At 37.8% G+C, this 23,344-nt stretch overlaps 3 protein-coding genes across 4 annotated transcripts; 2 read left to right on the forward strand and 1 right to left on the reverse strand.

Annotated features, from left to right (window-relative positions):
- The first annotated feature begins 422 nt into the window (after nucleotides 1-422).
- Nucleotides 423-6,937, forward strand: LOC127972956 (phenylalanine--tRNA ligase beta subunit-like). The gene is made up of 17 exons (XM_052576990.1): nucleotides 423-556; nucleotides 914-969; nucleotides 1,318-1,472; nucleotides 1,551-1,626; nucleotides 1,793-1,908; nucleotides 1,994-2,144; nucleotides 3,008-3,116; nucleotides 3,275-3,345; nucleotides 3,521-3,582; nucleotides 3,680-3,731; nucleotides 4,176-4,237; nucleotides 4,351-4,558; nucleotides 4,655-4,735; nucleotides 5,276-5,368; nucleotides 5,488-5,605; nucleotides 5,680-5,832; nucleotides 6,489-6,937. The coding sequence occupies exons 1-17, from the start codon at nucleotides 499-501 to the stop codon at nucleotides 6,638-6,640; spliced, it is 1,773 nt and encodes a 590-aa protein (XP_052432950.1). The 5' UTR covers nucleotides 423-498; the 3' UTR covers nucleotides 6,641-6,937.
- Nucleotides 6,938-7,541: 604 nt separating this feature from the next.
- Nucleotides 7,542-11,604, reverse strand: LOC127972985 (sphingosine-1-phosphate phosphatase 2-like). Of its 2 annotated transcripts, XM_052577031.1 has the most exons (4): nucleotides 10,336-11,604; nucleotides 9,500-9,616; nucleotides 8,958-9,038; nucleotides 7,542-8,457 (listed from the first exon to the last, which is right to left on the reverse strand). In XM_052577031.1, exons 3-4 carry the CDS (start codon nucleotides 8,970-8,972, stop codon nucleotides 7,978-7,980), a joined length of 495 nt encoding a protein of 164 aa, XP_052432991.1. In that variant the 5' UTR covers nucleotides 8,973-9,038; nucleotides 9,500-9,616; nucleotides 10,336-11,604; the 3' UTR covers nucleotides 7,542-7,977. The 2 variants fall into 2 exon arrangements, with proteins under 2 accessions (XP_052432991.1, XP_052432992.1); XM_052577032.1 differs by lacking the exon at nucleotides 9,500-9,616.
- Nucleotides 11,605-15,652: 4,048 nt separating this feature from the next.
- LOC127972979 (E3 ubiquitin-protein ligase RNF182-like) lies at nucleotides 15,653-21,752 on the forward strand. The gene has a single exon (XM_052577024.1). The coding sequence runs from the start codon at nucleotides 15,912-15,914 to the stop codon at nucleotides 16,674-16,676; it is 765 nt and encodes a 254-aa protein (XP_052432984.1). The 5' UTR covers nucleotides 15,653-15,911; the 3' UTR covers nucleotides 16,677-21,752.
- The last annotated feature ends 1,592 nt before the right edge of the window (nucleotides 21,753-23,344 follow it).

Raw genomic sequence — 23,344 nt, forward strand, 5'->3', positions numbered from 1 at the left:
AGTGGCCAGACATCAACATTGCTCGCGATATAAATCTATAAATCCATAGTGTTTAGTATTCTTATGTTACTAATTTCACGTAAGCCCTGTGCGTTTTTCTTACACTGCGCGTTACAACAGCGTCAGTTCACCATTTTAGCGATGCAGAGATAAAATTACCTGAGTTTAAGTTTGAAGTACTCCCGGCGACGCCATCTTGATGTTTTCAAGTGGAGGTGACGTATTTCCGGTTTGAGAGTGGAGCTCCACTCGCCCATGGTCTGCAGCCAGACCCTTACCCTTCTCGATTATTCAAGGGATACATGACAATTTTAGGTAATTCATTAATGAATTAATGATTGAATAAATGAATGCATTTAGATCCCCAAAAATCTCCGTCATAGAAAATACACACAAATAAAAAAATACAAAATTTTCATGTGTCCAGTGCTTTTTAAAGTTTTTCCATTTGGTCTTTTATTTTGAAATCTCGAGTTCCGGTCTGATTGATCATAGACCATGCCGACAGTCAGCGTGAAGAGAGACCTGCTCTTCGAAGCTCTGGGACAGAAGTACAGTAAGTATTTAATGTGTATGTAAATGTGTTGCTCGATGTGCGTGTGACACTCAAAACGAATTTAATATAAATGTATCCGGAGTGTCGCAGAGATTGCATCAGATTCAAATCATTCCGAGATTTCACGGAATTCAGTGTAGATTTTATTTTATATTTAATTGTAGTTTTTCAAGTCTGGTGCTGCTTGAATACTGTAGTGCTTTATGTCTTATATTGTAGTTTTTAATGCTTAATTCATTTGTAAAAAGCTGAGATGTCAAAATCGGAAGCCCATTGATGACGCAATCATACTGCGACTCAATTTAATTTTTTTAATTTATTTAAATAATAACATTTTATATTCTATTCACATTTCAGCTGATGAAGAATTTGATGAACTATGTTTCGAGTTTGGCCTCGAGCTGGACGAAATCGTAAGTCGTGAAACTGTATTTGTTTACAAACTGTCTTTGTTAATGAAGAGTTTTAACGTAATTATATACACACACACACATACATATAATTTCTATTATTTATATAATATAATGTGTTTTTGTTTTTTAAATATTATATATATATATATATATATATATATATATATATATATATATATATATATATATATTAATTTAAATTAATTAAATATTTAGAATATCATTACACAAATGTTATTTTCCAAAACTGGCTACTGGCAAAATTTAGAGCCACTGATTCATTTAAATTTAAAATTGACACATTTAATTTGAAAGAGAACATTTATTTGTCTGTCTCTCCGTGTGTAGACATCAGAGAAGGAGATCTTGAGCCGTGAGCAGGGAGATGAGAAGGCCGAAGGAGCGTCTGATGTCGTGCTGTATAAGATCGATGTGCCAGCTAACCGCTATGATCTCCTGTGTCTGGAGGGTCTCGTCAGGGGTCTGCAGGTCTTCAAGGAGAAGTGAGACTCAGTGTTTGTAGTTCTGCTGTCAGAGTGAGTGAAATTGTCTTTTTATGACTGGTTTTGTTGGGTTTGTAGGTTGGAAGCTCCCCGGTACAGGCGTGTGAGTCCAGCGGACGGAGGAGAGCCTCAGCGGCTGCTAATAACTGAGGAGGTTCATATCAGAGTCGTATTGCAGCATAGATATTTAATTATATTGATTTCTTAAGAGCTCAAGTACGGTGAGAAACCATCAGCCATTGTAAAGAATTGAAGGAGATCATTTAAATGAATGTGATGGTTGCGGTGCTGATATTAGATTATATTACGTGTTTCTCTAGACGGCGTCTGTGAGGCCGCATGCTGTAGCAGCTGTACTGCGCAACATCTCCTTCACTCAGGAGCGATACGAGAGCTTCATCGAGCTGCAGGAGAAGCTGCACCAGAACGTCTGCAGGTCAGTCATCAGATCACTCGCTGCTTTACTGTGAGAAGGTGCACTGCCGATAGAGAGGTTTAACACTCTGCTCTTCTCTCATTAGGAAAAGGACCCTGGTAGCCATAGGAACTCATGATTTAGACACCATCTCTGGTCCTTTCACCTACACAGCCAAACCTCCCGGCGAGATCCGCTTCAAACCACTCAATCAGAGCAAAGAGTACACCGCCGCTGAGCTCATGAGTCTCTATAAGGTGAGATTTGATTGGCTGTTCTGACCAGTAAATCAGCATTTTCATTACCTCAAATAAAATCAAATATAAAAATAAAGTTTAAATTCCGCCAGCTGCCATGGCATCATTTCTCATTTTCGTTTAGGTTGAGGTACTAAAATAATTCAAATTAAAAACTAAAACCTTATAATAATCATAAAAAACACAATATAGACAAAGTTAAATAAAATAATATTAAAAATGACAAAAACAACAACGTTACCATAAGTTTAAGGAAATTGTAAATGAAACAATGTATACAAGTGAACTGAAGATATTACCAAAAACTATTAACAGAACAGCATTTCCTATTTTCAAGTGAAGTATTAAAATAACTACAAAACTTGAAGACTGTAAAAATTATACAAACATGCAATCACTAAAACTTTCACATTAAAATGAAACCTATAGAAAATATACAAATATTAACTGCAATATAATAGGGCAACATTTCTCATTTCTGTTTAGTTTAAGCTAAAGTACTAGCATAACTAAAGCTAAAAACTATATAGGGCAATCAAATAAGAAAAAAAAATCTAAACTTTTAAATTAAGATGAAATCAGAAAATCTAAAAATAAAACAAATTCAGCATATCAACGAAACCTATAATAGTGCATAAGTGATACTTAAATAATGCTGGGCTAGATGGATTCTGATTGGCCACAGTCAGTCAAGTACCCTACTGTGAAGTGAAATTTGATTGGTCAGTATATTAGTAACTTATTTGCCAACATATTTATGTCTAGTCTTGTATGTTTCTTGAGTTTTTTTCCCCCAGTCTGCATCATTTAACATATTGAAACAAATAAAAAAGTTTTACTCTTGTATATTTAATGTCCTGTAGACTGACAGTCACCTGAGGCACTACCTGCACATCATCGAGAATGAACCGCTGTACCCCATCATATACGACAGTAATGGAGTCGTCCTGTCTATGCCTCCGATCATCAACGGTGAGTTACATACACACTTACAGGAGCATGGATAGATGTGCACACATACTCCATTTTTTCTGTTTAACTTTTTAGGCTTTAGACCTTATGACCATTTATTTTGCAGATAGAGCTGTTGTTTTATTATTAGTCTAAAGTTTTGTACTTCTCTCTCTCAGGGGACCACAGCAAAATCTCATTAAAGACAAAGAACATTTTCATTGAGTGCACGGCCACAGACCTCACAAAGGTATTTTAATGAGCAATAATACAATTTAATAATGCATTAAATGGATCAAAAGTAGCTGTAGAGACATTTTTAGTGTTACAAATGACTGCTGTTCTTTTGAGCTTTCTATTCCTCAAATAATACTCAAACTACAGCATGTTTTTAAACATGAAAAACGTTTTCTGTGTTTTTGCAGGCAAAGATCACGCTGGATATGGTAGTGACCTTGTTTAGTGAATACTGCGATGAACCATTCACGTGAGTATCAAGCTGCACACTCTGTATTGTTTTCTAGCATCTCCAGTTTGGATTCAGCCAGTGAGTTTATGAAATGTGTTTGTTTCTCTTTATTCAGGGTTGAGGAGGCAGAAGTTGTTTATCCCGACGGCAGATTGTGTCTGTATCCTGTATGTATTCAGTTTTTAACTTGATTGTAATTACACACAACCACACTGAAGTTAAAGACATAGTTCAACCAAAAATGAACTTCATGTCATTTACTCATCCTATCTTTCTTCTGTGGAACACAAAAGATCATTTTAAGAATGTTGGTTCCCCATTCTCTTCCATTGAATGCTCAAAAATATAATGGCAACCCAAAACCGTTTGGTTACCAACACATAACCAGAAGTGCACCTAGACAAGTAGTCTCTTTTAATTTTTATTTCATTTTTAAATACAAAACAAATCTATTTTGCTACAAATGATTTTGATAGAGAATTTGATATTAAATCCAGATTAAAGCAACATTTGTTTGGCTTTAAAGAAAAAATCGTGACATTATTTGTAATAGATTCCGCCTTATTTAAAAATGTGATTTGGTTATTTGCTGATGTCGACTTTGACTTCAGGAGCTGGCGTACAGGACAGAGACACTGTCTGGGGACTTCATCAACAAAAGAGTTGGCATCAAGTTAGCACATTATAAATCTTTCACTTGAGCTCATTAGAGATTTTCAGATTTCTTTCTCCGCTTCGGACAGAGGACTGAACCCTGATCATCACGCGCTCTGTGTTGTTTCTCAGTGAATCGGCAGAAAACATCGCTCAGCTGCTGACCCGGATGTGTTTGAGGTCAGAGGTCAGCGGAGAGGGTGATCTGATCCAGGTTGAGATCCCGCCCACGCGTGCTGATGTCATCCACGCCTGTGACATCATGGAGGACGCCGCCATAGCGTACGGCTTCAACAACATCGTCAGGAGCACGCCGCGCACATACACCGTAGCCAATCAGGTTTGAGAGTAACATTCATTCTGACCAATTAAACTTGAGATCAGGTTCAGTGCTGACGTTATGGCTCTTAAACGTGTGTTTTTTATATATTTGCAGCTCCCTCTTAATAAGTTGTCAGAGTTACTGAGGCAAGATCTCGCTGCCGCTGGGTTTACTGAAGCGCTGACATTCGCTCTGGTTAGAAATCACTCCTTGCTCTTATATTCTGAATGTTTAGTCTATTTAGACAGTGAACATTTGAAAGAAACATTTGTCATTTAGTTTTCATGTCTTTCTCTCTCTTTCACCATTAGAATAAAATGATAATTGTTATTAGGACTTGGTAGATATTTCAAAAATCTAAGCTTTTCCATTACGCAAGGCCTTGATTTCATTCAACTTAAATTTAATATCAATTCATTTGGATAAATATCAGGTGTACGTGTCAAGTTTTCTTAAGGAAAACAACATCTCAACTAATGCAGTAAAATACACAGGGATCCATCTCAGATGATACATTTACTATAATATTATATTAAAGATTAAATTAACAAAGTCCATTGCTTTTTATTTTTCAGATGTGATAATCAACACTCAATTCAGTCATTAAAGTCTGATTCATAACAAAAGATAACATTGGTTGTGCTGCAGATTTGTTTTTTTAAACTGCCACAAAACAATATAAAAATCTATTAGAAGTCTTTTCCGAGACTTGACTGTATTTTGCTCTCTCTGCAGTGCTCACAAGAAGATATCGCAGATAAACTCAGGAAAAACATCACTGAAACCAGAGCCGTCCACATCTCCAACCCAAAGACCGCAGAGTTTCAGGTACCCCCAAAAATACAGACACCTCCGATAGCATTTCTCACATTTGTCCACTAGTGGGTGCTTTCACAAGTTTAAATCAGTAGTTAGAGTCTGACTAACTAAACCATACTTTCCTGTAGGTGGCACGTACCTCTCTTCTCCCGGGAATCCTGAAGACTATCGCTGCAAACAGGAAGATGCCTCTTCCTCTCAAACTGTTCGAGATCTCGGACGTCGTCCTGAAGGATGAAACTAAAGGTGTGTTTGATGTGCTCATGTCACACAATGCATGCTAAGAAGTATGCAGTCACTGAACTTTATATGTCTGGCAGACGTAGGAGCCCGTAACAACAGGCGTCTCTGTGCCGTTTACTACAACAAGAGCCCGGGATTTGAAGTCATCCATGGACTTCTGGACCGGGTCATGCAGCTGCTGGATGTCAAACCCGGCCGAGACCAAGGATACCACATCCAGGCGGCCGAGGGTGAGTCATGAATGTTAGAAGTCGACATGGTGTCCTTCCTGTGATCTGTTTGTGCACCTGAGTCATATTCATATTGAAGTGGTCAATATTTAACAGTGTTTATGGTCAGCAAACATAAAATTAAAATACAAAGTGTTGGTTCTTTTGGTTGGCCTTCTTCATTACTGGATTATTTTTATGATGTTTGTATTTCTGTGTGCCTCATTTCCACCTGATGGATGGAAGAATATATTTGAAATCTAATAAAATAAAATTGACCCTAAATTTGATTACTTGTTCCTGGTATTATTGTGAATGATTCATCAGTGCATTTTCAGTTTTATTATTACTATATATATATATATATATATATATATATATATATATATATATATATATATATAGTGTGTATGAAAAAAATTACATTCCGAAAACGCTGAAATTAATTTAAAGTACTAAAATTACTCCAAAGTAAATTTAAGCTAGATATTAAAATAAAGCAGAATGCAGAAGTGGAAAAAACTAAATTACTAAAACTTTAACATTCAAATAAAAACTTAAAATATACAACTAAAAGCAGATTCAAAACCTTAATAAATACTGTAATAGCATATAATACATACTGAAATATCATTAGTCATATTTAATCTATTTCATTTCCATCATCTTTCTTACAGACTCCACCTTCTTTCCCGGCCGCTGTGCGGAGATCTTTTCATGTGGCAAAAGCATTGGACACCTCGGGGTCCTTCACCCTGATGTCATCAGTCGTTTTGAGCTGACCATGCCCTGCTCTGCCATCGATATCGACATCGAACCCTTCCTGTGATGCTTTCGAACCCTTCCTGTGATGTCATAATGCAAATAACCTCAGCCACACCCCTCTGCTTTGGGCTCCTCCCTCAGAAGCTACAGCCACACATTACTGTCCTATCTATCTTTGAGTTCTAGTCACAACAGCACGTGTTACTGTATGTTCATGGTGTAAATCACTGTTTTAATAATTCTGCTTGTCCACTGCTAGCATGTTATTCATAAATTAAACATCATGACTCTGTTTGTGTCTAGCACATTTTACAACATGGAAACAAAGAAATGTGGATTAATAAACCAAAAATGTCTACAAGTGTTGGTTTTGCATGCATTTGATGCATATCAAGCAGAGTCCTCTAATGTGACACTGTAATGTAAAGCTAATGTAAACAATATTGTATTTATAATTTAATTTATAAGCTTTTGAGAGATTGAAGGTCTTTGGAGGCCATGCAGTGGATCAGATTCGTATCATGGCTGGATGTTTACCTGTAATTTGGTTTGCTAGAAAACCAAGTGTGTGTGTTTGTGTATGCTATGTAGGATAAATCACATCTATATTGAAAGTATCATGAGTATGTGAGTATATTACCGCTGTAACTTGTTAAAGGGGACTCCTAATCACTGATTAACAAGCCCAGATCTGTGTGTTTGGTTTGAGATGACAGTGGGGAAGTGTCCAGTTTAACAGGTTATCGGACAGGTCAGGGGAAAAAAAAAAAGAGTCAGGCTACACCTGATTCCCAGCAGATACCAGACTTTTTTTTAAACACATTTGCCTGAACTTCAGTTTTTCATGATTTTAAGAATCCAAAGGCTTTAGTTTATATGCGGAAAATGAGCTAAACCACTTTCCATGCTTCCATTTTTGTTATTTCAGCTGTTTAATGCCTTTGACATTATCATCTGTGATCATGCTAGCATCAGCAGCTTGTCATTGTGACATCACAAAACTAAACTTTTTCCTTAAAGACCAGACTCCAAATGCACATTTGCTAAATGTTGCTGATACTTTGCATAAATATGCGTATTAATAATTTGTGCATCCATCTTGAACCAGTCAGAAAATCAGTGTGGGGAAATCTTTTGCCGATTAAGTTAGCATCACCCTGCTTAACTGATAAAAAACCCAGTAGGGTTTTTCCTTGGCTTTTGGATTATTGCAGAGAATTAATGTGAGAATTAAAAGGTGCCAGCTATTCCTAAACAGATTTGTGTGGATATTATAGACTGGGATTCTCTTTAAACTTGCCTGCAAACACTGATAAATTATACAGAATTTCCCAAATCCCAGAGTCCCATCATCACAAACACTCTGTTTACCAAGATACTGTTGACCAGTCTGATGGCAACTTATGTGCTGAACTTATAAGGCACCTCGATCTCTTTCCTTCTGCGTGCATCGACGTCACTCACAGACTCTCCGTCAATTCGACTGAGCACCCGCAGACTCGCCCAGCGCACCGCCTGTCGGGTCAGAACCAGCATCCCTAACCTGACCAGGAACCGCGCCACACCCACACCCAACGCTGCAAGGGTCAGCAGTGCAAAGGTCACTGGAAAAGGCCAGTCAAGGTCAAAGGTCAAACCCAGGTGCTCATTTATCCAGTACCCGACTGAACATCCCGAACAGCATGCTAAAATAATAGTGGTGTCCCCCCGTGTTGTGCTGTAATGGTCCAGCTCGGGGTACTTAAAGGAGAGGAAGAGGGGCAGAACCACCCCCACTATGGGGGAGAGATGGTTGTTCAGCTGAATGTATTCAATGTTTCCAAAGAACAAGTACGACACAGCCACGATGACAACTGATATTACAACGCCACAGATCACATCCTGAGAGGAAGGAGAACAATCTCAGTCATTAGTATCAGACTCTGTAATTCTAGCTTCATGCAGCACAATAAGTATAACGCACGGTCATAATGATACGATAATACAGTTTTATGCCATTATTATGAAATATGTACACATTTTCTGTTCATGATAACCGCTTTTCTATGCAGTTGCTAGGGTGTTCTGAGTGGTAAATGTATTGCTATGCAAATCCAAGGGTGTTGAGGGGTTCTAGATTGTTTCAAGGGCATTTCTATTGGTTATCATGTTGCTATGTAGTTGCTAAACTGTTCTGAGTTGTTGTTAATCTGTGCAGTAACATGAGGAATAGGCCAAACGTTTGCCTCAGCATGATGCACCACTGCAGCTGTGCTATATTAAAGGAGCTAGAGGTAAATCTTTGGAGACCGGCCTGACAATATGAATTATACAAGAGTATAAATCTTTCATATCAGATGCAAAAGTGCATGTGCATTTTAAAGTCTCTCTTCAAGACTTACCAGAGCAGAGTGCATGTCGGTGTAAAGACGACTCAGACACAGCAGAACCACGGCCACAATCAGTCCCAGTTCAAACGGGAACTAACATGCAAAGACAGAGTAACAAACAGCTCAATCTAAAATGAACAGTTTGATGTAACTTGTCTCAAATGTGGAGAGGTTTGAATGTAAACAAATACAAATTTGATTTGAAAGCTATGGCAGAGGATAAGATTTTCCATTAATAATGTGCTAAATTTGATCCATCCATCTTCAGATGACTTGGTATATAGTGCACATGAACTACTTCTATGCTGTTTTTTCCCTCATTTAAGCTGTCTTTCTAACTGAAAATTTTGTGTATTTATTAAAACATTTTCTCATCATCTTTTTTTTCCTTCTCTCTCTGCGTTGCAGCCTCCATCCATTCTATGTGGCAGCTCTTCTCCTAATAACATCTCTTTTCTCCTGACATGTGCTCTTCCCTCTGGTTTAATTCAGGACTCTGTTAATCACTGACAACACTGAAAGAGGCTTTACATATTCACGAAGTTGCTCCGCACCTTCTATTCTGTCTTGCTCCATCCATCTCCCTGTCCCTCCATCTGTCTATCTCCTTTCCTTCCTTTCTTCCTCTATCGGCTGGGGGTCTTTCACAGGAAGTTAATGAAGAATGTTTCCTGAATGGGCACAAAGGACTGTGGGACAGTGCATAATTGACTGGAAGTTTTTTTTTTACCCTTAAATCATACACATACAGCTTTCTGGACAAATAATGGTTAACTATTTCCATGTACTATATTGTAAAACGTAATTTTTTTGTGTGACACAAAGCTGTTTCCAGCATCATAACTGGAACATAATCTTCAGTGTCACATGATCCTAATTCTAATTTGCTGCTCAAGAAACATTTATGATGTTGAAGAGAGTTGTTCTGCTTCATATTTTTGTTAAGATTAATTATTTAAAAAAAAACAGCATTTATTTGAAATAGAAATTGCATAACAAACGTATTTACTGTTACTTTTGATCAATTTAAGACATTTTGCTGATTGAAAGCATTGCATTCTTTAAAAACAACTACAACATTACTGGCCCCAAACATTTGACAGCCGTGTAAATATTGCTCCAATTTCAACATTTTTCATCATTATAATGTATATTTTACTTGATATCTTGACTATGCTTTCAAATAAGCGTCAACACATACTAATTTAACATGTAAAAATTGTTGCCTATATCAGCAAATAAAAGCCTACAGACAAAACAGCAAAACAACACTCTAAAAGACAGGTATTAAACTTTACAATCCACTAATAAAGTTTTATAATGCTTATACGTGTGTGCTACTGTCTTGCCAGTATAAAAGGAGCACAGAAGTTTAACGGTTTACACTTACAATTGAACCAATATTTGAAAGCACTCAAGAGTCAAAGGTTTGAAAGCTGATGGATGGCACCGTCGACACCTGACACTGATTGACAGTCATTTACTGAGAGTTCATTATAATGGCACACAGCAGATGTGTGGGCGGGACTTGGGCTGACTGATGGTGACAGATGGCTCCGCCCCTTCAGTGAACTATGCAAAAACAAACCACATTCAAAACATTCTCAATCTAGCCTGACCTTCACTCTCTCCTGAGCGCTGAGAAGCAGTGTAAATGAGATGGCATCCCATACTCTGAGTCCACACGCGTCTCCAGTTTGACCACAGGGGGAGACGGAGGACGGGGCAGCTTTAAAGGGACAATAAGTAACTTTTTAGGTATTTTATTATCTAAAATCAATATTTTTATTCATAAATATGCCCTCAATGGTGTACAAATACCTATGCCAATGTTTAAACTAATCCTTGTAAATGAAGAATTTATTATCTTTATATACATGGGACGGGTAGGTCGACGGAGGCTTCCATGTAGTTCCGCCATCTTGCAAAACTATAATAGCAGAGAGGGACAAAAAGTACTAAGCCAACGCGTTTCCACAGCGCGTTTTCGGTCAGAGCCAGAAACGCAGGTGCAGATCAGTGAGAGGCGCTTGAAACTGCACCGGCAAGTTTAAAAGTCTGGATTGCATTCTTATTATGGACCATACATATGCCGCGCCACAGGAGAAGAAAACATCGTCGCCAAAACAGTCAAAAATGGAACGTAAAAGGAAACGTGACAGTAGATTACAGAAAACAAGAGTTAATGTCGGGGAAGCTTTTTCTAGGTGGAAAGAGCTAATGCTGGATAAAGATTTCAAAAGAGACGCTGAAGTGGCCAGTTTTCTTCTCGACAGGTAAGTCAGTGTTACAATCTATATTATAATATTTTTTTTATATCTAACAATGCATATAATTCAGAAAATATAACGAATAAATTAGACATAACTACTAATTACAATATTTCATGTTTTCCACAGTCAGTAATTCATACTGTAACATGTGTTTGTTAGTTGTCATGTTGCAGTTTGTTTGAAATAACACACCTGTTCACCTGAAGGAAAACTCGACGAAGTGCTATTAGAAGACATCCTGTCAAAGCTTTTTGGTACATATCGCCTACCGTAGATGCAACGCGCATTTGAAAAAGCGAGGCGCTGGAGAGCAAAATTAGTTTGAATGCAAAATACAATTTCACCACTAGATGGGAGTAATTCCTACTCAGTGTCCCTTTAAAATATCCTTCATCACTTGTCCAATATACATCCCTACCTGCAGAGAGAGAGAGAGAGAGAGAGACAGAGAAATGAGATGTACACGGGAAAATATATTCTTTCTAAAAAAAAAAAATAGGTACAAATATGTACCGTTAAGGTAGCTACTAACATTTTCATACCTTTATGCTACTGATATGGACCATTTTGGGGTAAATAAAGTACAAAAGTATACCTATTGGAAAGCTACGACCAATGACAGCTTTTATACTTTCTGAAATTGTTGTATAAGATTATAATACAACTCAATACCCCAAAATTTTACTTTTTTTGTTAGCATTTACAGCATATTGCCAGATTTAGGCGACTATATTTCCAGTTCAGTGTTATTTTAGTATCATTATTATAGTTTTTATTTATATTTATCAATACATTTATACATTAATATTTAGGCCTACATTTATTAACGTTTATCAATGTAATTGTTTTATTTCCGTTTCAGTTTTTGTTATTTTAGTAGGCTACTTTAAGTTAAACTAAACAAAAATTAGTTTTCCTGTAGAGTTTATCATATTTCAAGCAACAAAATGTTGTAATGGTTTCAGTTCTAGGGTTTGTTTACAAGACAAGGATTGCACTAAAATGCAGAGGTTTTTTGTTTGTTTCTACAAATTTTTGCTTTACAGACGACACATTTGACAAAAACATCCCTGTTCACACAGATCCACAAAAATGACTTAAAACCCTGTATTATGCATGCCATGACAGTAGTTGATGATTTCACTCAGCTCTGCAGAGTTTAGCTTCAACCCAAAACAAAATGGTCATGTAACACTGCCTTAGTTGAAATAATAACCTTGGTTAAGTCATGACGGAAGATATAGCAAAAATTCAAAATAACGGCTCACTGAATGTTTTGAGCAAGTTAATAACTTCTCTCATGTTAAATGTAGTTTATTATAAATAGCTACGTGGATTCCAGAGGTGTCTAATGCTGTTGCTGTGGGAACTATATGCAACCTTGTGGAAACAGCATTAAGTGAACCAAGATATATAATAGAAACACAGAGGAAGATGAATAAGATAATTTGTTTCTTTCTGTCAATTTTTATCTATTTCTCCTCCTTGCAGAAAAACAAAGACCCCACAGTAAGATGACTTCATCACAAGGTAGGGGGGGCAGTGTGTGTGTGTGTGTGTGTGTGTGTGTGTGTGTGTGTGTGTGTTGCCCACACATTGACGAGGCGCCTGTGTAACCCCTCTCACCCGGGTCCTCTCTGACACTCCTCGCACTCGCTCCTCGCAGGGCTCAAACCCAGTTCTTCTGGCATGGGAGGCGGACGCACTAACAAGGAGGCTAAATGGCTACAGCCACTAGCGTCTGTCGCTAGTGCGTCTCTTGAGATCGGGGAGTGAGGTTTACCTGCACAGCACTACTCGCTGGCCTCCGTTACACCTGCACAGAAACGGGTCGAGGTTCCAGTGGATGCAGGGCAGGAAGGTGATGTAAAAGACCTCATGGCCCAGAGTAGATGAAGTCACAAACAGGAAGTAGAAGAGCCAGTTCCTCACCTAATATCGAGGCCTGGGACACTCTAGAACAGAGAAAATCATCATGAATTCATCTGAACAAACTGCTTTACCACATCACAACAAATCACAATCACACTTAGTCGGATAAATAAATTTCACCAAATTGTTTTGGTGAAAATTGGGGACATCGCATAGGCGTGATAATTTTTATACTGTACAAACTGTATATTCTATGGCCCTACACCTTACCCTAGCCCTCATAGGAAACTTTATGCTATTTCAGATTTTCATTACACTTAATTCTGTGTGATTTATGTACGTTTTGTAAAGTGGGGATATGGGGTAATGTCCTGAAAAGTCACATTCTCTTTGTAAAACCCAGTGTTGGGGAAAGTTACTTCAGTTTATATAAGGAATAAGTGACCATACCCCATAAGCACCACCACACTCACTAATGCATGCAGTATGCATCAACATGTAATTAAGAGCATTATAAAAGGTTCAGTGTTATCAATATGTCAATAAGGAACACAGGATTTTAAGAGCCAATGACATTTCCAGCTGGGGAGACTCAACTGATGTTCTATAGTTTAGTGTTAATTACCATCTAACTCAACCAGTCAAGAGCTACATTTAGCCTTAGATGATATATGAATATGGTCCCTAAAGCATATGTTTTATTAGCTGACAATAGTAATAAATAAATAAACATAATAGGCACAAATACAAATGTACTTTTAGAAATGTTTTTTGAAAAATATGGTGTTATTGTTTTGGCAAGCTTAAATTAAAACTTCTATGAAAACTTGTGTGATATTCCTTTAAATAATGTTTTACTATATCTTTTTTGTATATTTTACTAATCAATTTCTTACATAATTTCTTTGAGTTAGAACAAACTTTTATTTTGCTGGGTTGTAACCAGAGTTATTGTGTTTTTTAATTAACTATTATTATTAGCTAATAGGCCTACTTGAAGTATAGAATACTCTACTGTGCAATAGTACTATATTACTTTTTGAATTTCTTCAAAGTTATACTGGAATTTTATTTTGACAGGTTGTCGTAAAGACATTGCCATTTCTGTCAGTCTGTGTATGCGATATGAATGAATGACGATAGTTTTATCAAATTAAATAGTGAAATCCTCTCATTGCACGCTGACGTGCACATGTGTAGCTTATATCATGCATCAATATAGTGAAGAGCTGAAAACACCACTGAAGCGTGTGTGTGTAGAGCACACATTCCCAGAGATGTGCATAATAACAACACCTTCAGGGCCGCTGCTAGCCAAATGGGTGCCCTAAGCATGATTGTATTGTTGTGCCCCCCTTCATCAAATATGATGATGAAAAAAAAAATACCGCGGATGAGAAAATGGATTTTTTTTTTTTTTTTTTTGGAGCAACTGGGATGGCGCCCCCTCTGGGAGTTGGTGCCCTAGGCAGATTGAGTCAGTTCGGCAGTTCGGAGCAGGATCGCGAATCATTTGGGTCAGTTTGGGGATCGCGAATCATTTGAGTCAGTTATGGGGTTCGCGAATCATTTGAGTCAGTTATGGGGATCGCGAATCATTTGAGTCAGTTCGGGAGTTCGGAGCGGGTTCGCGAATCATTTGAGTCAGTTCGGGACTTCGGAGCGGGATCGCGAATCATTTGAGTCAGTTCGGGAGTTCGGAGCGGGTTCGCGAATCATTTGAGTCAGTTTGGGGATCGCAAAGCATTTGAATCAGTTCGGGAATTCGGAGCGACTTCGCAGGATCATTTGAATCAATTCGAGAGTTCGGAGCGGGATCGCGAATCATTTGAATCAGTTCGGGAGTTCAAAGCAGGTTCGCGAATCATTTGAGTCAGTTCGGGAGTTCGGAGCGGGATCGAATCACGAAAGATTCGCGCTAGTAAATTTTCAAATTGGCCATAACCTTTAATTTGTTGCTGCCAACATTATTATTTGACCAAAATTTTATTTTGTTCCTGAAATTCAAACTAAATCCACTAGTTTTTTTTCTGGATATGCCTATTCGTGATTTTTGGATCAAAGGTATCCCAATCTTACCAAAAGGTTTTTTTTTAACAACCCACAGGGATTAATTCAGGTTCATTTGGCCATTTTCTTTTTTCTCAATGGCAAAAGGTGTCCCAATCTACCTGAATTCACTACTGATGGTCTGATCCATTTTAAAAACAAAACTGGATTACAATCTAATATATCTATATATATTACAATCTATATATATATATTCATTTCAGAAGTTATGGATATTTCCTTTAAAATAACAACACAAAAGGACCGGGGGTAGTTGTTACAAAAATCTAAACATATTAAACATGTTTATTTATTTGAATGGAGGGTGCCTGGGAAATCCGTGAATGAAGCTGCAAGCCTTATGTTTCTGGATTATTAGTGTCCATGACAACATCAGGTAGATGACTCACAGTGAGGAATAAACGCGGCTAAATGGCTAGAATGATGCATGGAAGAAAACACAGAGGGTTGGACAGCAACAAAGGAGTTAAATCTACTGACGTAGACAGCATCTGTCGTGTTTGACCAGGACGCGTGTCTGATGCTTTGATTGAGGTGTGATTCTCCCCGCGTCCCGCGCATTTAAAATCATTACATCACCAGAACGACACGGTTAATTATTTACTCAACGTGCACGGGGAATACAATAAGCGTTTTTTTCAAAGACCTGAGACAAAAATGTCCGGGTTTAACGGCGTTCGTTGACGGGATAAAGAAAAGAAAAGGCTGCTCGCGTTCATTGTGTGGAGGATGTGAGGCAGCGCGAGATGTCATGGCAGCGACGGATGCAGCAGCAGATAACGGGCCGGAGCATCCCGGTGTTCCGGTACCCAAGGCGTTTCCCTATGAGGAATACGAGTGCAAAATCTGCTACAACTTTTTCGACTTCGACCGTCGGGCGCCCAAGATCTTGGAGTGTCTGCACACGTTCTGCGAGGAGTGTCTGCACGCGCTGCAGCTGTGCGAGGAGCGGCCGTGGCGCATCAGCTGCCCCGTGTGCCGCCACCGCACGCCCGTCCCGGACTACCGGATCCAGAACCTGCCGAACAACACCAAGGCGACGGAGGACTTCCCTCTGTACATCGACTCGGACCCCGTGCCTCAGGATGCTCTGCCGCCTCACCGGCCTCCGCTGCACCCGGCGCTCGTGGCGCTCCGGCGCGAGGAGGACGCGTCCATGGCTGGTCACGCGACTCCGTCCACCTTGACGGTGTCCACCGCGACCACGCTTTCCCAGGACTCGGTCTCGCGCTACGAGAGCTGTCAGAACTGCAGGCGTCTCGCGCTGACCACCGGATGCGTGTGCGTCATCTTCTCGTTATTGTCCATGTTAGTGCTGCTCTTCATGGGCCTCATTTTCGTCCACAGCCACGGCGGGCCGCCCTCGCCCGCGGGACCCCTCTGTCTGTCGGTGGCCAGCATCCTCGCCATGGTGTCTGCGATGGTAACGTGGCTCCTCTACTGGCTCAAAGACCGACCGGAGCACGAGACGGGCCGCTCCTCGGCCACCACTAGCGCGAGCCGGAGAAACGCATGACTGGAGATGAGCATCCGATGACAAGCGTTTATTATTACCAGTTAGTTTCTTTTCATGTTACTTGTACTTTCCGTAGGCTATATTTGGTTACTCTTCATTTGAAGGTGTCATTGTTACAGTGTAATTATACATATAGGCCTAAGTATTAAGTGATAACTACATGTATTTACTATAGGCAAAACCAGTCATAAGGGGCTATTTTTTTTAAACTGAGATTTATACATCATCTGAAAGCTGAATATAAGCTTTCCATTGATGAATGGTTTGTTAGGATATGACAATATTTGACAGAGATAACTATTTGAAAATCAGTAGTACAAAACAACAACAACAAAAATCACCTTTAAAGTTGTCCAAATTAAGTTCTTAGCAATGCATATTACTAAGGAGATATTAGGATTTGATATATTTACAGTAGGAAATTTATAAAATATCCTCATGGAACATGATCTTCACTTAATATCTTAATGATTTTGGGCATAAAAGAAAAATCGACAATTTTGACCCATGCAATATATTATTGGCTATTGCTACAAATTTACAGTACCTGTGCCATTTATGACTGGTTTTGTGGTCACATATGAATAGGGTTTGGCTAAGGGTTAATTGCATGTAATTATGCATAATTAATTGTTATTATAATATTAAGTGCATGTAACAAGGACACCTTAAAATAAAGTGTTACCACATATTTTATATAGTTGATCTAGTACTTATTTATTAGGTAAATAAGATGTGCCTATTTATATTAATCCCAGTTAACTGGAAAAAAATAGGCTACACAAATTATTACAAAGAAACCTTAAGTAACACATTGTATTAAATTATGTGAAATTTTGGAAGTATTTTCTTGCAAAACATAGGTTTTATTTACAAACATCATTTGTACGGTATAATTACCAGTAACATTTTGTTATGATTGCTTATATTTGTGTAATGATTAGTTATTGACCATTTGTTAATGTTAGTTTCTGCATTAGGCTAGCTAACAATGAGCAATGCATTTATTAAAGTTAATAAAAATACAACTTTTCAGTGTTACTTCTGGTTAGCTTAGATCCATTAGGTTAATATTAACAAATACAACTTTTGATCGTAATAATGTATTCGTAAATGTTGAAATGAAGATGAACTAAGATTAATAAATGCTAATAAGCATTTTTCATTGTTAGTTCTTATTAACTAAATAATTCTAACAAATGGATCATTGTTGTAAAGTGTTACCAAGGAATCCATGCTAGTGTTTGATTAGTATAGGGAACCTGGAAAAATATAAGTAACTCCTTAATTAGCCATTTCAAAAACTAAAGAAGGACTAGTACTTATTGAGTCACTATCAGATCAGTACAGGCTGGTGTTTCCCGACAAGGAGTATGGCAGCAGAATCCAGCACTTTTTCAACTATTTCAGCCCAAAATCTTGGAGTGCCTGCACACATTAAGCAAGAAGAGTTTGTGTGCAAGGAGAAGCTGTGGTGCATCAGATGCCCCGTATGCCACACAGACCAGACTATAAGATACAGAACCTGCCCAACGGCATCCACCGCAACCGGATACGTGTGCGCCATCTTCTCCTTCCTGTCCATTTTTGTGCTGCTCTTCATGGGCCTCATATTTGTGCTTGGCCACCTGAGATTCCTGGTTAGGACACCTGTGTGAGCTTGAGAAGAACTGTCTTCATACATCCTCTAAAAATCACCAAAACGATGGTTAAACGTTGTTGCAAAAATAGTTCTAGGAAGAACCCACAACTGCCATTTGGTGTGATATTTAGATTATTTATTAGATTATTCAGTTCTGGGGCCACTGTACAGAATGGGGTCCAAAAGTCAAACCACAAGTGAAAATGCATCTATTGTGTACTGTTTTATCACTTAACCCAACATTTTTATTAATTATATTACATTTTTATCCAAAACTGCATACAAAGTTCATCCATTTCCCGAGAATCCATCCATGACCTTAGCATCGTTAGCACTGTGCAAAGTTTAATTAAAAGATAAACTGGTCACAAATCTGCATACTAGCCTAGAATTAGTACTTATTTTCTAAATTATGTCACAACTTTCCTTTAGTTTGAAATAATAAAATGTGGTCTCAGATTTATGGACCCCACTGTACATAAGTTTTATCATAGCAAATAAGACATGCACTTATTTGGCATTTACTGGAAATCAATTATTAAAGTCTGATAGCTAGGTAAAACACTTATGTGAATCGGCCAAGCAAACATGATTATTGGATGATATTCTCAAAATGGCTGCTGGGTGTTGTCATACTATTCGGTCTCTGAAAAGAAGAAGACCTCTTTGTTGTTATGGATCAATAGCTTTATTATAGCGAATTTTATACCACCTCTTTGTTCTCCACTTCACCTATGCATCTATCACGGTAAAACCGTGTTGTTTGACAACTAACTGACAATCTCTTTTTGCTGTCGCCTGCGTGTGCTTTAATGTGCGTAGCATCACAATGCATTGATTTTAGTACTCACTCCTTCATTGGATTTTTGTGCCATTCAAACCCGTGTTGAGCAGTATCTGATGTAGTTTAGATTTAAAAAAAAACTTGCATGATGTTAAACAAAAACTAGATACTGAACTGTGCTTGGAAACGAAGGTCAGCCTTCATTACTTGAGGAAAGCATCATTGTTAATCGAATCAGTGCAGCTGGTTTGTCGTTTCTACATTAAGCAATGACAAGTCAGTTATTTGAAAAGGGTATTTGATATGACGATCAAATTAGGAATTACTTTTTTTGCCTGAAAAAAGTTGGCCACACAGATTTCGCTCGCATTGACAAACAGAAAGCTGCTTGGTATGAAAGTGACTTTTGTGCGAGCCTGTGATTTATTAAACTGACAATGGCAAAATTTCGCTAATATGACCGCACATATAAAAAGATGCGGGTGAATCAAGCAGGAACCTGACACCTGAGGTGCAGCTAGAGTTTTTCTGTGTCCTTGCAGTGACAGGATGCAGCCATAGAGAAATCAATGTTAAAGACTCGCACACTGGGACCGAAGCCAAGAGCTGCTGTCGAGTGTTTACTGACCCACTTATAAAACTTTGCATTTCTCCTGTAGGTCATTTGTCTTGGTGTCACAATTTGATATATTCATCCAGCTAACTGTGGCTTGTTCACTTGAGTGCAAAACACAACTAGCCCACTTTGGCATTTTACTAAATATATCATCCAGGCTGTTTAGACTTAATGGTTTTATGATAATGACTGAGGACACTCGATGGCCTAAATTTCCTTCAATTAGGGTAAAAGCCATTTTCTTTAGAATGGTAAACATACTTGATCATATTCTCTTAAAGGGATAGTTCGTCCAAAAAATACAACTCTGTAATTTACCCAGCCTCATGTTATTCTCGAATCATCTCGCTTTATCTGTGGAACACAAAAGGAGAAATATGAAAAACATCATGTTCCAAACAGGACAAGAGCAAAACATGAGGGTGTGTAAATCATTTTCAATCACTACTTCTTTAAATTAGCTCTTATGTGCCTTCACTTTTTATTTATTGGTTTATTTATTGAAGGAATTGAACATTTTAATAGAAATTATCTAGTGAATTTTCTATGAGCTTACAGTTTGATTTGTAGAAGTTGTGCTGTTGTTGTAAGCAGATGCGATGAATCGATCCAGGTCTGCCCTCTGTTGGTAGACAAGTGTAGTGACGCAGTCATTTGTGAATTAGTTTTGCTTAGATTTTTGTAAGGAAGGTTTTTATAATGTGAATGTGAGGGTATTTGAATTATTGCTGCAGTGATTTAGACAAGCAAAGGTTATTTCCCTGAGTGTTAAGGAAGTAAACAGTCATGATTTGCTGTTATACGTGCTGTACAAAGCAACACTTGTAGTGAAAGTAGTATAATGTGCAGTAGTGTTATTTAGTCACCAGCTTCTCCTGCCATTCTGTTGGGCAATATATGTAATATATATAAGTCATGTCATTTTACTTCACACAATGACTTAAATTTACTGCCTTTTTGATTCCCTGCTGAAAAGACCAACAACAACATTTGGGGTTAGGAAGATTTTTTTTTACATTAAATTATATTAAATTAAGCAGCACAACTGCTTTGAACATAATAATCAGAAATGTTTCTTGAGCAGAAAATCTGAATGATTTCTGTATGATCCCGTGACATTGAAGGCTGGAGTAACGATGCTGAAAATTCAGCTTTGCATCACAGAAAATAAATCACATTTTAAAAATCTATTATAATGGAAAACTATTATTTGTAATTAAATTTCACAATATTATCGTTTTTGCTTTTGATCAAATAAATAGTGAAATTAACAAACTTGTTTCAAAAACATTTACAAATCTTACTGACTCCAAATGTTGAACAGTATAAATTGCTGGTTAGTGCTGGAAAAGCTTGTGGACCAAGAAAATCTTGCTGGTCAAGAGACCTGGAAGGCACACCAGCATTCAAAGCTCAATATATGCTGGTCTTTTCAACAGTGATGAGGATGAAGAGAAGAGAGAAGATGTTTTTGTCCTCTGTCCTGGTCCAGTTATTTCAGATGTGAGCCTGAAAGAAAACAGAAACAGTCTGTTGTGAACTCAATCAACTTGGTCTTGCTGACTTTCAAAAACAAGTACCAAACGAAACTGACGATCAAAATGTTCAGATCTAATGAAACTGATATTTCTGTACCATTCAGTGTGACCTCCTCTTGTTCTCATGGTACCGCTATGGCTGTGACTGTCTGGACCATCAGGCCTGATGTGCACACATCTGTTTATATGTCTGTTTCTCCCACACACACTGGCCCAGTGACTGCACGGCACTTACCTGAACCCAGTGTTACTGCCTGGGATGAATATACTTCCCTTAACGCACTCCAGTTCTCTTAGTAACACTACGTAGGGTCATGGGCTTTGTAAACAGCCCTTATATACTCTGTTTAGAATTAGGAAACGTGTGTTTTTACTATTATGCCTCAATAATTGTTGTGAGACCTGTTTGAATTGTATTTGCAGATTGAAATTGTTCTGTTTACATGCAAGAACACACCTCTCGGTTGGCTAATAAACAAGAAAAATCCAGAAAAAAGCTGTTGTTGTGTAATTTATGTATACAATATGAAATCAGATTTACGTTTTCTCTGAGTGAACCCCTTCTAATTGAGGTTAAAGTGCTGGGGACCTTCCCCAGACTGAACAAGACAGATGACACAACAACATATGCACTGTTCAAGAAGTTCATTCAGTGGTGTTTGTGTTGGTGAATTCTTGCTATACATTCCAGTACAGATTTATACACTTTTCTTTCCAATACTGGAGAACCTAGTCTAATTTTAATGACAGTTGTGACCAACATATTCAATATCAGGTTATTTTGTAATGCGATCACAGTTGCAAAAAGCTATTCAGATTTCTTTGTCTTGGACTAAAGCATGCATTTCAAAGTTTTTAGTAACTTTCATATACATATTGTTAAACCGATTCAAATTATTTTGACACTCTTTGCTAAGAGAATATGGATATTTGACCCTTGATAATAAAACTAATTAAGCTCACATCAGAGCCAGACTTTAAAAAAAAAAAACCGGTTCAGAGCGCACCTCAGCTCGAGATCCGTTCTGCAAAAATGGATTGGACACGCGGATCCGGTGATTCAAAGACTTGAACATGCATCATACCGCCGCGTCTCAGGTGTTTTTTTTAGTTTAGTTTGTGTGTGTGTGTGTGTGTGTGTGTGTGTGTGTGTGTGTGTGTGTGTGTTGAATAAACAGCATGAACCCAGAAAAACTGCATTTTTAATAAAGAAGTCCTACTGTAAAATTTTGAGTTTTATACTATATTAGGCTTTTATTAGAAGGTTAAAGTAGGAAATAGAATGTCGTGTATTTTAAACATACATTCTCCTATCCGTTCGGTTCTATTTAGAACCTTATTTTTTCAGTTAAAGGAACTTCAGATGTTCTGAGAATTTTCTACATTTACTTCCTATTCATCCTCTGTATGCTAAATATAAGAGGATTTACAGCAAATACAAACGGATAATTATGTAATAAATAAAAATATATTAATCTAACAGGAAAATAATGAATGATGCAATTAATGCATCGAATAGAAACTCGTTAACAAACACGCACACACATTAATTGTTAACCATTAAATAGTGGTCTCGGTGTCTCTAGGGTCCGGCCTCTTTGGCGTTGATTTAACTTTTTAAGTAAGAGAGAATAATCTAGCCTATAGTGTTTTGCACGTGAAAGGACCCCCGTTTCCCCCGCGTGTTTCCCTCCCGCGTGCGCACCATTGTTCCCGCGCGCAGGCAGAAAGAAAACATTTGAAGTTTCTTTTTAGTCCAACAAAAGAGCCACATGTCATTGAAGTCACTGTGTGTGTGTGTGTGTGGATCAGTGAGAGCGAGAGAGTGGTAGCCTAAATAACAGTCAGTTTTTTAAATAAATAGCCTACATGTTGGTTCATTTAAATTGATTCATTCTATCTTTGATTTGTTATATTAACTTTTTTAATTAACTGTTTACACTTTCACTAGGCCTAAATAGTGTTATATTAAAACATGTTTAGATATCATAATTTGCTATTTTATTATATTTAGTAGTGTTTGCATGTCTCTCTTAGGTCTGTATATTTTTTCAATATTTTCAATATGATTTAATTACACATCATGAT

The sequence above is a fragment of the Carassius gibelio genome, chromosome B15 (genome assembly GCF_023724105.1).
Source record: "Carassius gibelio isolate Cgi1373 ecotype wild population from Czech Republic chromosome B15, carGib1.2-hapl.c, whole genome shotgun sequence".
NCBI classification, from domain to species: Eukaryota; Metazoa; Chordata; class Actinopteri; order Cypriniformes; family Cyprinidae; genus Carassius; species Carassius gibelio.